We start from the raw sequence: 15,271 nt of genomic DNA, 5'->3' as shown, positions 1-15,271 counted from the left end.
TGATAAGAGATAATTGCTCGTCTTTTTTTTTTTTACTTTCAAGCTAGAACTGATTGCAACGGTATGCCGCAGTTGCAGAATATCAGATATACGCGATATATATTTACTTCTCGGTGGATTCTCCGCAGCATTAAAGCTGGCCTTCGTGGAAATATTGGCGTCCTTGAACTTAATTGCGATGTAACTAAAGCGCGCATGATCGATCGAATTCAATCGAAACTCAACTCGGTTGCGGTAATCTCAAACTTTCTCGTGTATTCCGAGTAAATTTCTGTAATAGTTATTCATCTCCGTAATTCGTTTCAACAACATTCGCGGAAGAGGCAAAGGATATACGAATAATATGCTACGCAATACGATATCGACTACTATCACTAATTAATTAAATGTTTTCCGTTCTTCTTTTAAAATCACAAATATTTAAGCTTCTTCTTATCATCCTACATTATACGTCAAAGGTCTTGTCTCCCGCCCTCGTCTTAATTCTTTTTCTCATAAAAAATTTGCATCCGTGAATTGCATCTATGAATTTCTCTTACATTAATAATAATTCTTTTTATATATAAAATTTATATTACAAATTGTTTCTTCCTCATGTCCGTCTCTAAAATCATATTGTTATAGAAATGCATCAATTTTTTAATTGATTACAACTCAAAAGTTCAAAAATAAATATTTAAATGTAAATAAAAATTAGAACGTATTTTGCTAACTATCTCGCTTCAATGTCAAATTATCATTTTTATAAAGATTATCAAGTTTTTCTCATCTCATAAAAATTATCAAAAATCTTGGAGAATTCGTACGCAATAATCTCTATTACATAAATATCGCGCGTACTTTCCTAACCCCCCCCCCCCGTTTCAATGTGAGAGATGTTTTATTATCATTTTTATAAATATTTTTTAGTTTTTATCTCGTTTCACAAAGATTACCAAAAGTGTCGGAGAATCCATTATAAATAAATATTATTTTGCGTATTTTGCATAATCGCATCGGTCATATATTACTCGAGTATCTTTTGCGGCAGCGCGTGTTTTTATGTAGTTGATTACAACTCGAAAGTAAATATTTAAACGTAAAAAACATAAACTAAAACATACTTTCCTAACTATTTCGTTTCAATGTGAGAAACATTTTATTGACACTTTTATAAAGATTATCACGTTTTTGTTTCGTTTCACAAAGTCGTTACCAAAAAGTCTCGTAGAATCCGAGACGCAATACTCGATTATACATAAATATTACGTATTTTGCATAATCGCATCGGCCGTACGTTACCTCGAGTATCTTCTGCTGCAGCGCGTGGCCGTGCAGGCTGGCGGTGTCGGCGGCTGCTGCGTGATAAGCGCCGGAAGTCAAGGTGGCCGTGGCCGCGCCTCCTCCGCCACCGGCGCCCAAATCCCGCGGTCGTGGCATCGGCGAGCCCGGCGTGTCCCTGGCCATCTCTGTGCACATGTAACAACAACACACGTCCGGTAACATGCCACGGTGAGTGCCGGCGCCGCCGCCGCCGCCGCCGCCACCACCACGGCGATGGTGGTGGAGGATCGTCCCGTAGTGATGATGCGCACCGACAATCTTCACGCCCGAGCTCTCCGCGCGCGGATATCGACCGAACACGTTTGCCCGTTCCACGTAAACTTTCATACTTCTTTCCTTTTTTTTATTTTTTTTATTATACGGATTGTTTTTCTCGACTTCTTATCAATCACTTCCGCCGATACGAACAAATTGATAAAACAAATTGATCTTCGAATTGGGCTCGAATAAAATTTCCCAACTCTGATGTACGTTGTATGGAGACGCACGCTTTATTTACAAACTAAAATATGCGACTGTAATTTGCGTGGGAAAGAAGACGATTCATTGTAATCAATCAAGATTAGGAGTCGTAACAACTGGTATTAAATTCAATCTCGCTTCAAAACATTCTCGCATTCCTTCCGTTGTCGTCGCTGGGAGAGAAGTTACTTCCAGTAACTCACTTATTGATGTCTTGATAATTATTATCAGTATTAACTTCCAATAACACTTGACACGATAAAAAGAAAGTTCATTTCCTGTCACTTAAGTATTATTTCAATCGTTTCTTATCGATATTAATTCATTAACACAGGTCACAATATTAGCAGTCTGCACTTAGTCGAGCGTAGAGCATAAGAATATCGAAGGAGAAATCGTCTACGACACTTGTAATTTTTTACTTTATCTCATTTGGAAGTCCTTCGGCGTCCGAGATATTTATAAAACGCCAAGATAGAAAATATATCGAGGAATCTAGAGATCGATTGGACGATTGGAAGAAGTAGAAATTTTTTTTGTAAAATTCCTTCGTTTTCAAAACATCCAAGTTTCTCGGAAACGCGTGATTATAGCGCACTCGCACCTTGCCGCGTTGTTCTTTCTTTTCGTTTCTTTTTCCGGGTATTCGGACTACCAATTTTGAAACGACCTAGCGGAGCTACCGTGAGAAGACCGCGTCCCGCGTGGCTTCTCTTCTTAGACGTCCCATCGCATCCGGCTCGAATGAAGAGACATCCGGGAATGGGGAAAACGGTCGGGTGTTTTCCTCCACGGCTGTTATCTTAGATAAGCGAACAAGGTGGAATTCGAGCGCGACGGCGCGTGTCGCCGCGGCGATATTTATCCGCTCCGATACCCGCTCGAGGTGCGATAGCGCGGTTATTTTTAACCATTTATTACGCGCAATGCGCGCGTACGCCACATGAGCGGCCGCTTATCGCTCGCTCGATTTGCGCGATTTTCTCTCCTCCCGACTCGCTTCCCTCTTCGCGCTTGGTCGCGTTTTTTTATAAACTTTCACGTCTGCGTCCACATCCAGGTTTAAAAGACTCGGGAAGACTCGGGATCTCGGTACGAAATGGGAGGACTCTTCCGGAGGAAATCGCCCGCATGCGCTCCGTTCCGCTCCGATCGCGATCACCTTTTATCACAAGAGATCCAAATTCAAGCTCTGTATGTCACGTACAGCTACGTCGCCGATGTGTTTGTGATCGTATCGCACGAAATCGCACGAGAATTTTTTGCTACAAGTTTTTTCCTCCAATGCGGCTAGAGAGATTACTCTGGGGGACAAATTACGGAAGTTTCCGAGACACGAGTGTCTCGATAAAACCACTCCGCGATTCTGGTAATCGCGCCAAAAAAACTACAAATTTCACTGTTCATCCGCTCGCTCCACGTGATGCACACGTTCCCGAGCTTAAACTCCGCAAATTATCGTTCAATTGCACTCTATTATCATCTCGCGCCGATCGACTCGGAGAGTGAATTTTTATCCCGAGTAGTCACGCCGGCTTCGGAGTGTCTTCCTCGTGATCCTCGCTGAAATCCGCGTGATCGCGACGGAACTTCACAGGTGGGACATCCACGCGACACGACGCGGTCGTTCTCTCGCGTCTCGAGCGCGCGCGCGCGCGCGCGCGCGCGTGCAGGAAACGACGGCGGCGAGACGAGGCGAGGGGAGGCGGCTTTATATACGCCGCTCGCGACTCGGTAAAAGCAACGGTCAACGCTAAATTTAGCCCGCACTGGAAGCGATTACGCGAGCCTGCGAGCGAAGATGAGAGGTGAGAGAAAGAGGGAGCGAGACCGCGACACGAGAACGGGGAGGGAAATCGTGCGGAGAGAACACGAAATTGCCCGCTCGATAGACCGATCGCGACTGAACGATCGTGACCACAAGCGACTCTGATAATTCCGCATCATTCGCGACGGGAGATGATGCAGCGCGAAGCGAAGCGGAGCGGCAAGGCGTATCGGGGTGGAGAGAACCGCGCGGATATTGGCCAATCGTGAGTGGCTCCGCTCTTGGTCGCTCTTGGTTCACGTGCTCTCCACTCGACCCCACATTAGCAACGAGGAAAACTGTCGCGACTAGAGTAAATTGAGCCCGAAATAGAAAAATTCCGTCCAACACGATTGTATTTGACAACACGTTAACTTGCCAGTAAGAAAATACAACTAGTAACTAGTACCGATGATGACGTTTTCGAAACTGTGGGTTAAATTGTTTCTTTAGCTTCTTCGTCTCTTTATATTTTAATGATGGATTACTGTCCAAAAAACTGGCAAATGATAATAACATTTGATCTTCGTATCTTTTATTCCTCTTTATTTTCTTTAATCTCCAATCATATTCTAATGATACGATTGTCCAAAATGTTTGCAAATTTTTTTCTCTTTTCTCGTCTAAGCTACTATCTATTAATCTTGAACAACAATATTGTAAGTGAGAAACTGCTTCCTCTACTTGAAATTTTTCAAAAACTAATTTCGGACTAAAGATAAATTAGACTAAAGTTTAAATGTTAAAGGCTGAAGGTTAGATCAAATAGAAAAATATAGATGATCGGTGTTTATTCAATATTCTATATCTACTTCTTTTAAAAATCAGTATATCGAGTATCTATGAGACTACTCTTTTCAATAAAACTTTTGTGCGAAAGGTAAAGATCTTCTTGAAACACGAATTTGTCATTCAAAACACCATGTATTGTCCAAAACACCATTTTTAATCCTTATCAAAATATCATTCCTCTTTTGCGCTCTAAAAGATCTCATAAATGCTGTCGCGAACTTCTTAAAATCGTAATCGTATGACAAAGCTACTAAAAATACTAAACAACATTTGTAAATCAATATAGTTAAGTTTATATGTTAACGAATGCCACTTTTTATTTGCAGTTTGACTTGTTTAAGAGATGTATGTAAATAGAATTATAAAATGTTTAAAAAAATCAACACTGACAAAGGATAGTTCAAAATAATTATTTAACTTATAAATAAAAGTTAATATGTACAGAATAAATAAATAAATATACATATATTTATAGTCATAAAACAGATAAAAATCTGTAATATAAAAATAAAATCTTGAAAATTAAATCTTCAATTTCTTTTTCATATGCCATTTTCAGAGAGAGAATGAGATTTATTATATTAATTTTATATGAATCAAAATCAAATATATATTAAGAATATAGCGAGCAGTTGCTTCAATCCTTAAATAAAATTGATAAAATATATTTTACTACATATAATCGAAGCTTATTACAGAGATGTTCAATAATGCTATTCTTGTTAATATTGCATCATGTTTATATGTCTATACATACACGTTCAACATTATATGTCAAAGATCGCAATTAATGACGTAAATTAACAACAGAGACAGCGAAGATTACAATAATTTTATATCATGTTAGTTCAACGCTACTGAAACTGGAGACTACAAGATAGAAATTTATTTATGATACTCTTATCGGATCTATTAGTTATTTATAAATGTGGATTAGTTGTGAAACATTTGAAAACATGATGGCCGAGAATATATCTAATTGTTTCGACGAACTTAAATACATAGATAATCGCTATGTGCGGAAAAAAAAACTTATTACATTAAATATGTCAATCGCATATGTCGCATATGTCGCATGTGTATTAAATCTTATCCTTAAAAATTTTTGTTTTTGATTGACGTAATGAGATATATGACTTTTCAAGTATACTCACGATTACGTTACATATATACCATCGCTCTCTAAATTAAATTCTTTATCAGTAATTTTTTTATCTAGACATATTATATTACGCATTATTAAATTCTATAACTCTCTCATTAAAATCACTGTGAAAACCAACATAAAATAGAACCAGTATAACCCGTTATTGAGAGAAAACGAAATATATTTAATTCATTAATCAAAGTGTCGGAATTAGGTATTTTTATAGATATTTTGCAAATCTATAAATATCCTTAGAATAACATGATACAGTATGTTTTGTTGAGCAAGTACTTCGTAACAGTCAATAATTTATATTTCGCATTATAGTCGCATATATGCGACATTACAAATTTACATACAATATTATATCATACACATTTATAAAATAAATATGAGATAACAATTATATAATCTAAAAATTATTTATAAGAAAAAGAGATGTATATCCCTGACAGGTTTTAATTAACAAATATAAAAAAAAAAAATTGAAAAGGTCGGTCGTTGTATTCACTAAAATAATGACGTCGGTCGGATAGCGAGATCGAGAGGCTGATTCAGAAAATTCAAAATTTATAAATGCACAAATAATATTCCATTCTCTACATCCAATGTCGATTATGATTACCAATTATACCAGTTATTACGACTTGAAGATAATAGTGTTGTCAAAAAAAAATCTATTGTTATTTCTTTCTTCTTTCTGCCCAAGCTGTGCTATAATCTTTTAGAAAGACTATAATTCAGAATTTCAGATGTATTCTGGAACGAATTATTAGTTTATTTGAACAATTATTTGCTTCGTATTTTAATACGTTTTTCAAATGAATTATTAATAGGATTGTTAATAAAACAAATTTATTATTAATACAATTAATGTAAATAGTATTTATTGATCTAAATCGTGTTCCATGGTCCAAATATATATCACGCTTATTTTAAATAAAGTGCAATTTCTATCATTCAAACTCACAACAGAATGTGAATTTATGTAATACGAATTTTAAATTAAATTGAAAAAAGAAAAAAAATTAAACTTTGTTAAGTTAAATTAATATTTGTAAATCAAATGCTCGCCGCTGAAATATATATATATATATAATATATGCATTCAGAGAAGTTATAAATTAAATCTATTAGTTTATAATGATTATAAATTCTATGCCTGAAATTAAAGAGGAAAAAAAGGATCTCTCGATAATATCTTTTCTAAAAATTATGATCTCTTACGTACATACATATGGATTCCAAATTTGAAGATTTTGATAACCTTGCATCAATCAGTTTAATAACAAATTATAGAGATTGCACCCTTTTTAAATGTATATAAATAATTAAAAACTCGTCTATAGAGAAAAGGAAAAGATTTTATGGATATAAATAGCGAAGATGCTCACCCTTCTGAGGCAAATGCGTGAAGGCGGACGTGATCTCGACACTTCTGTAGCCCACGTCTTCTGAAACAAATTACAAGCGTTTTACAAAACCAATGTTACATACAGGGAGAAAACAATAAAGCGAAATTTAGCTCGATACCATCGCGATGCATATTAATTTGCAAATAAACTTGCAACTCACGAGGGAAGCGTGCTACGCGTGTAAATAATCGCGATTGTTGATTGACGTCAGCTTATCCGAGATATGCAAAAATATGCCCTAGACTGGAGCAAACTGTCATGAATTTATTATATCACGATTGATAATATCGCCGACGTCACATTATGTTCGATTTATCTTTGATTGTAAATTCCTGCAATTCTATGCAATTTTTATTTGTTCTTTCACATGTGCGAAGATAATCAAATAAAAAAATGAGAACTCGATATAACGATGTTTGTATTCGATAAGAATCGAGGTCATTCCCTTGGTTGTATGTACGTGCACCTAAGATATTATCAAATATGAAATTAATTTTGAAAGGAATCAACAAAACTTTTTAAAAGAAGTTCTCTTCGAGAAACTTTCAAAAGTTTATTTTAAAAAGCGGTTAAAAAATTGGTAATGAAATTTGTTACATTCTTATATGCACAAATTAGAGTAAATTTATACAACATTGCAAACTTGCAATTTCAATATCCAAATATTATTTTTTTATGTAAAAACTTTTAAAATATAATGCGCGGTTATATCTTCTCAATCTGCGATTTTCATTCGTAATAAAATCATCAATTGAATTTTTATTCTAAAACGTATTTTACTCCGATGTGAAAAGAAGAAGATGATTAGAGAGATGCATTGTATATGCATGCACATGCTAATGGTGAGTATCCTGGTCACAAATCGAGTTATCTCGCGATTAGATAAGACATACCACCAATCTCCTTTTTGTACGACGTTTCATCCAAAACGTCTCGCTTACTGCGACACGTCACCTCGAGTTTCGAAGTAACAAGTGACAAGTAAGTCAATAAATAGATGGTCTTATCGTAAAGATGCAATGGCTATCAAGCTCTTATCATATAACTCATATCTCGTTATTGATCGGTTAATTATTAAAAATTTCTGTTAAATAATTCGCACGTTAATTTAAACAATTTAATCTTGTATGACGTCAAAACAAAGCTCCTTTTTTGCTTTTGCATCGTCGGACTATTTTGACTTGCATTTATTGACTGGATATATTAATGGTTAATAGAAAAAATCTTTTTTTTTATTTTGATGTTATCTTAAAATTATACATTTTCGTGACCGTTTCATCGAAGCTGATCTTTAACATCTTCTAGGAAACAAAATATTTAATATTTTATATCGCGTTTGAGTTAAGAAATCTTTTATATTTTTACGTTTTTTTTTCTAAATATTCAAAAGTTCCATTGGCAAAAATAACAATTAAATTTGAATAAAGAAAAATACAAAATTATTATTTAATTAAACCTCGAAAACTTGGACTTTAAAATGTATCAATCAAACTGCGTCGCATAAAATTTATTTTCAATTATGATATATTAGGAAAAGATTTAATCTAAATTAAATAGTTATCTAGGATTAGTCTATTATAATAAAATAGATGTAATCAATGGGTTCATCAATCAAGAATAGAAGAATCTATCTTTATCGACGAATCTATTTCATATTCGATATAAGAAAATTATAGCGACTGTCCGTCCACTCAACGTCAAGTTACTTAAATTTGCACGAAAAAACAAATTACGTGAATTAAATTCATCCGCGATGTTTACGTGCACTCGTATATGACAGGAGATAATTAAAAAAAAAAAAAAAATCGATTAGTATAAAGCGCGAGCGTGTTTGAAAGACATTCTTATCAGTTACTCGATACCAGATGACATATCACTCCGACGATCTATCGATCGTCGTGGTCATGTGGCTTCTTTTGTTCATCATTCGGATCGCGTCTACGCGTATGTACCATAATCACAAAGTCACCCAGTCTATTTTCAGCCGAAGGCCGTAATAGTCCGACGAGTGCCGGCACAGTCATCGCGATGACCTTAGTATCGCGTACGCCTCTGATCTATTATTATTGAAGATTAATCACCGTTTTATCGACTGCGGCTTGTTATACCTGAATAGCTCGCATACTTCGCGGTCACACAGTGAAAACGAAGATTGAATGGCGCAAGCATCTCTTATGAATCTCCTTATTCTGAGAAAGGATGAATACATTGAAATCTAAGATTATACATAGAATGTGTCACTCGAATAATATTCCATAAATTGATATAGCGAAAAAAAATGTATGGCCTTTCACTTTATCTTTTCAATTTAAAAAAAAAAAATAAATAAATTGAAATGAAATATTTTAGTCTGCACGTTATTTGTTATACTTTAATTTATAAAATATCTCTAAAAAGACTATTTAAAATTATATAGTATTTATAAAAATAATAATCCACAAGTTTGGTATTAAAGATAACTTTAAAATATTCTTAAGATATTATTCGATTTTGTTTTTGTAATATTTTAGTGTAAAATATTTTTTGAATAAATAAATTTAACAAAATAAAATTAACAAAATATTATACGTTTTTTCATGAATTTTAATAAGACCAATATGTAAAATTACACTGAAAAAAATTAAAATTTCAAAAGAACGAAATAAGAAATAATTCATAAATAACTTTTTGGTGATGTAATATTAAATTAAAAATTTGGTAATTTGATGATCTTACAGGTTACCAGGAATACGGGGTGTAAGCGCCGCTACACGTATTCACCTTTGTTCCGACGTATTTATAGAACGATGACTCTATCGAAGCAAAGAGCCAATAAATATCGATAATAATCGTTGCTGGCCTCCCGCTGCAAGAATGTGCATGTGCTTATACATATATCCCCCCGCCAATCTCGACAGACACCGACGATTTTAAATGTAAGAGAACCGGTAGGTCGCGAAGAAGCCGATTGTGTCCACGTTCCTTGTCAATTGCGATATAGTGAGATCAGACTCTAAAAATTTACGAGGCATTCTCTTTAAACGCCCACCTGACTCCAATGGTGATTACCACGTAGGAGACGAATCGTAACTGATTCTGAATCGCACGAGCATAATCTATCGAATTTTTATCAAGTCTTTGTCCATATAATCTCTATAAAATCGTAACATCCGATCGGTAGCACATCTCATTTATCACGCTACGCAAAATCACAGTTTACGAAGATTTAAATTATAATTACGCTGTATTCTTCAAAAAAAAAATTTGGCCTTAAATCATTTAAAATAATTAAAATAATGTAAATAATCTTCGAATTATTTACATTATTTATTTACAAGTAAAACTTTTCGTAACATGCACGGCATAAATGTCATACATCTAATAGTCCAACTTATTAAAACAATTACCATTAACTCTATATCATAACGTAACATTCATCTTTTACCATCATGAATTATTTCACAGAGATTAGTAATTAGTCATGATATATATTAGATATATATTAGAGACAAATTCCACAAATCGCAATCCCTATTTTCCTACTATTTAGAAGAGTTTTTTTTTTTTTCTATTCGAAAAAAACCCGGCACTTCTGGAAGAGCGTCCAAGGCAAAGTTATTACCTCTCCAGCTTCCGCCCGAGATTTTTCGACAACGGGGCCGAAAAACCGCCCGGGAAGGATTTGAGAGCTGGCTGTGAAAGAATGCACCGGCCGCAGCAAGCTGCAGCGCCTACGGTGAAACGAAATGGGCCGGCGGAGGGACGGAAGGTGAGCGAGATGAGCGCGGTGAGTTAGCGAGCGAGTGAGTTAGCGAACGAGGGAGTGAGCGAGCGTGCGAGCGGAGGTCACTGCACGGCGCATTCCTTCGAGTCAAGTCCAAGGTTAATCCCGAGGAAGAGGGCCCCTCTGCCGCCCCGTTAGTCTTCTCTCTCCCTCCCTCCCTCCCTCCCTCTCTCTCTCTCTCTCTCTGCTTTCGTGCATCGCGCCCCTCGTGCGTCGTGCTCTTACGCATTTCCATTCTTCGCCATCCGGGAAAGGTGCGTCGGAAGCACCGGGCAGACACTAAATTGCAATTTGTTTGGGCAGACTAATAATTATTAGCGAATTTGGATCTCTATCTCTAAGATCGAAGGAAGAAATTGTCGAGTGTTGTTTGCTGAAGTGTATCTACGACGTGATCGTTAGCAATCGAACGATAATCATGGAATAACGTTCGATCTCGTATATCACGGTTTCAATAAGAAATTCTCATTTTGAATTTTAAAGGTAATTTGAAGAATTGCGATTAAGAAAAAAAAAAACTAAGAAAAAGATTAGAAAGAAAAAAAAGATAATTATTAAAAATTATGCGATTGATTAAAAGGAGGATTGCGTAACTGACGCGTTTGTCATAATATAGATCATCATTTTACGTAATCAAAAGAAACGTTCACACATTTGTAATCGACAGAGGATTTCTACACTCATATTTCGAGAACAAAAAATATACATTATATAACTAGCAAAAATTATTATTATTATCGTATATACAAAAAATTTAATCGATGTATACTCATACATCAGCAGTTAATACTCACTTATCACACACTTGTCAAGGCATTCGATTGCAAAATAAAATATTTTTTTCTCAATAATTCTGAATACATTCAGAAGTATCTTTCCGAGAACAAGTTCCAAGCGCGGAATGCAGCGCCACCCAATGTAATGCGTTACATAATATGTTTTACATGGGAGAACCAGAGAAATGGGGTGCTTTCGAAACACAATAACAATAAAACAAATATAAAATTTCATTGAATAAATAATATAAAATTTCACTGAATTTCCTGCAAGTTACTTATAGCGTTCGTTAAGGGCGCTAAACTGGCTGGTTTAGAGCGTGTCTTACGATAAAAGGACAAACTCTCGACGCGTGCGCGCACTATTCAATCTCTCGAAACCATCGAATTCTCGCTTACATCCGGAACGAAAAAACTCGGCGATTCAATGCCGTGTGTCTCTCGCGTATTATTTCTCTCCGTATATATATATGTGTGTGTGTGTGTGTGTGTAACGATTCCCATCGAGATCGCGCACGAACTCGACGGGAAATCGCGCACGACGAAGGAAACGGCGCAATCAAGGCTTATTACACGACGTGGCGTCTATTATATTCGCGGCTATTGCGTAACCACATATCTAATCACCGGTGTGCTTGTCGCTTTGATTACGATCATTAGTTTCCGTATACGAAAATATACGGCACTTGCAACCGTCCGACGGAAAATAAAGCGACTCGCGTAGGAGCGACGGAGAAAGAGAGTATATTCTGCGATACGGCGGAATGGATGATCCTTTTAAAAATCGATGATTGTAAATATATGAAGAACGCCTCGTGGAACGTACAATCAAGCACTTGTATGTACGTGTCTCGAGACACGAAGCGGAAATAGCGAAAGGAATAAATATATACGATCTTATAGAACTGATCTTTAATCATTGATCAAAGCTTATATAATAATATTTAAGCATTGAATAGTTTTCATTCATAGCAATATTAATGCTATTAAATTGCTAATAACATTCGCTAAATATTAATGAACTAAAAACATTTTTTATAATATAATTATACGATTTACTATAGATATAACATTTTCACAAAAAATTATCCGAAAAAAGATAATCAATTATCGTCTCAATTTATTAAAATTATTCCAATATAATAAATATCTTGATGAAATAATTTGCGTTATTAACGTATTAAATTTTGTTATTTATATATATATATTTATCGTCAATTTCGCGATTCAAGATTTAGATTTCTATAGAGATATTAGAATTTTGTTGCTAGAGATTTACGAATTTTTCATGCGCTCGATATTCATGATTCTCCGATGAGAGAATACGGGACGCGAAAAAATTACGACTTGCAGAAATCAACTTAACGAAAAATTCGTCGATACAACAAGAATACGCGAAACCGCTCGAATATCGCGTACATATACGAGCTTCCGCGCGTGAACTTATGCACACAGAAAACCGAGGCCAGAAATACCTGGCTGCTAGGAGTTAAATTATTCAGGAAACTTCGTGCGATTCGCAGATATTCTCGGAAAGTGCTCGATCGACGCATAGAGAGAACAAAGTTACATAAAACGTAATCGCGATCAAATGTATCAACCGAAGTAAGAAATGTTATGTAAAAAAGGATGTTCCTTTAAAGATGTAGATTTTTCGAAACGTTAATCACTCCTTAAGATTAATGTACCTATAGCAAGACTATAATTAACATGTCAACGATAATTCCTATCATTAGTGATTGGAAAGAAATATTTTTCATCCAAGCATTTTCATTTAAAATAGTGTCGATAGGAAAATTAAATTTTTGCAAAAAATAAAAGAAAATTCGTAAATCATACGAGTAGTATGTAAAATATGATAATAAAAGTAATTTAAAATTATTTCTCTAGCATACAATGAACGCGGCCACATTTTCCTTATTTCCATAAATACATAGCATCTAAATTATTATCCTAATTAATAGAATTAGCTTTGCTGGCGGTTGTACGACGGCAATTAGAATTGATGCTATATTTATTTACTAAGTTGTCAATTGTCAAAAACGTGACGTAAGAGTGTTACGTGTCATTTTGAAATGATCATTTATCGCTCGTACGTAATTATAGAATGGTTCACGTAATCGGTCATTCAATATGAAATTACACGTGCGGCGTTTTCCTTGCGCGAATCTATTTTTGCACGATTATATCTAGTCAAGATACCACTTTTGCAGAAATATGCGACGCCTCGCGATTCAGTATCGCAAAAGCTTACACATTACAGAACGTATCGATCCGAATATAACTTAATTTTACTAATTTACTATAACTAATTTAATTTTACAAAATTATAATAAAATAAAAAATAAGATAAAATACTGATAAACCACCAGAAAAGTGATATATGCTAATTTATCAAAGAATAAAATTTTACGTATATTTAAAAACGATCATAGATAGAATCATACAATAGCAAAAAGCAAGAATGATAATTATCCGCTGCAAGTTGATAACACAATACGGTATGAACAAATTTAAAAAGATCAACTCCTGTGATAATTATTAACGCATCGCGTCTGACAAACAAAAAACGCAAACGCCATATTTTCGTGAGAAAATGGGCCCGGCTTTTTGCCGTTGCTACAATTTCGCGTGCGGCAACGCGCGGTGGATTTGATGAAACCGCCATTATATACTAGGAAGGAGGCGTTGCAGCGTACACGTCAGTGATTGCGAGCGAGCGAGCGAGCGACGCGACGAGGAGCGGTTCTTCCCGCGTGCGAGCGCGATCGGGAATGCATTGAAACTCGTCGCGGCGTTCGGTTCTATCGCGGCGCATTCTGCGGAACGGCCGGCTCTTTGTGTTCGGAACTTTGCGTGCGCGGCGTAGCGGCGCACATCGACGCCGCCCTCGACGTCTCTCCCGCGGACGTCGAGAATAACGACGGACGATAGCGAGGCGAAACATACATTTTTAAAAACATAACGCCTGCCCTCCCCCTCCCCCTCCCCCTCCCCGTTCCCCCTTCCCTCCCGCCGCCGTACGCGGAGTCAATGTATTCACCGGGCGGCCGCGTTTTAACGCCCGCTGCGCCGAGGAAAGAATAGACGCGACATTTCGCAGCTTGTGCACTTGCATGCCACGCTCGATACTCGCTCGATCGCCTTTCAATCGGCGGACACTCGTGGAGGAATAAAGAGAGCACGCCCGATGAAAATTCAATCGCGAGATCGATCGCGGATTATCGATTTATCGAATGACGCAATAGTGTACGGTGCTTCGTACACGCGAACAGATAATATTTCATATCAATCTGAATATATGAGCACAATGAATCCTTCTTTTCTTTTCACGCCGGGAGAGTAGCATTCAATCTCTCCTTTATTTTACTTCTCAAACACGGAATTTAATCGCTAATAATGTTATGTTGTCATTACAGATTAAAAAGATTCTCTCGACGCAGCGAGAAAAAGAGGTAATTTGACAGCTTCTTAACACCTCGCGAATGGCTTAACACCTCAAATTGTATTAAACCGGAACTGTTAATATTACAGTAACTTCTTTCTAATTTCGAATTTTTTGAGACATGAACGATGAAAGAAAAGACGTAGTGGTAGTTAAACAAAAAAAAAAAAGAAGTATGCAAGCGCTGTTTGAAAAATTTCGTTTCTTGCAATCCGTTTGTCATTGAAAAAATTCTCGCGAGCACGAGATAGGATCTGAATGATCGTCGATCTTCTGACATACGCGAAAAGTTCGCGCGCGTGCGAGACAAATTGCGCGACTTCACTCGCACGCCTGCGGGT

General features: G+C 36.1%; 1 protein-coding gene across 11 annotated transcripts in view; it reads right to left on the bottom strand.

Annotated features, from left to right (window-relative positions):
* The window catches only part of HDAC4 (histone deacetylase 4), a 104,058-nt gene that overhangs the window by 24,967 nt on the left and 63,820 nt on the right, over positions 1–15,271 (bottom strand). For 5 of the 11 annotated variants that reach the window (XM_089083996.1, XM_089083992.1, XM_089083993.1 and 2 more), the window contains 2 exons: positions 6,926–6,985; positions 1,282–1,448 (listed from right to left, as the gene is read on the bottom strand). In XM_089083996.1, the coding sequence (XP_088940122.1) occupies positions 1,282–1,448; positions 6,926–6,985 (227 nt within the window). Of the gene's footprint in view, positions 1–1,281; positions 3,879–6,925; positions 6,986–15,271 lie in introns of those variants that run through there. The other 6 variants (XM_089083997.1, XM_089083995.1, XM_089084000.1 and 3 more) reach the window with 4 other exon arrangements.

This window comes from Pogonomyrmex barbatus, unplaced genomic scaffold (assembly GCF_055798465.1).
Source record: "Pogonomyrmex barbatus isolate J1 unplaced genomic scaffold, ASM5579846v1 scaffold8, whole genome shotgun sequence".
In the NCBI taxonomy this organism is placed as follows: Eukaryota; Metazoa; Arthropoda; class Insecta; order Hymenoptera; family Formicidae; genus Pogonomyrmex; species Pogonomyrmex barbatus.
The sequence above is the reverse complement of the archived record's forward strand: the minus strand, read 5'-3'. Positions and strand labels throughout refer to the sequence as shown.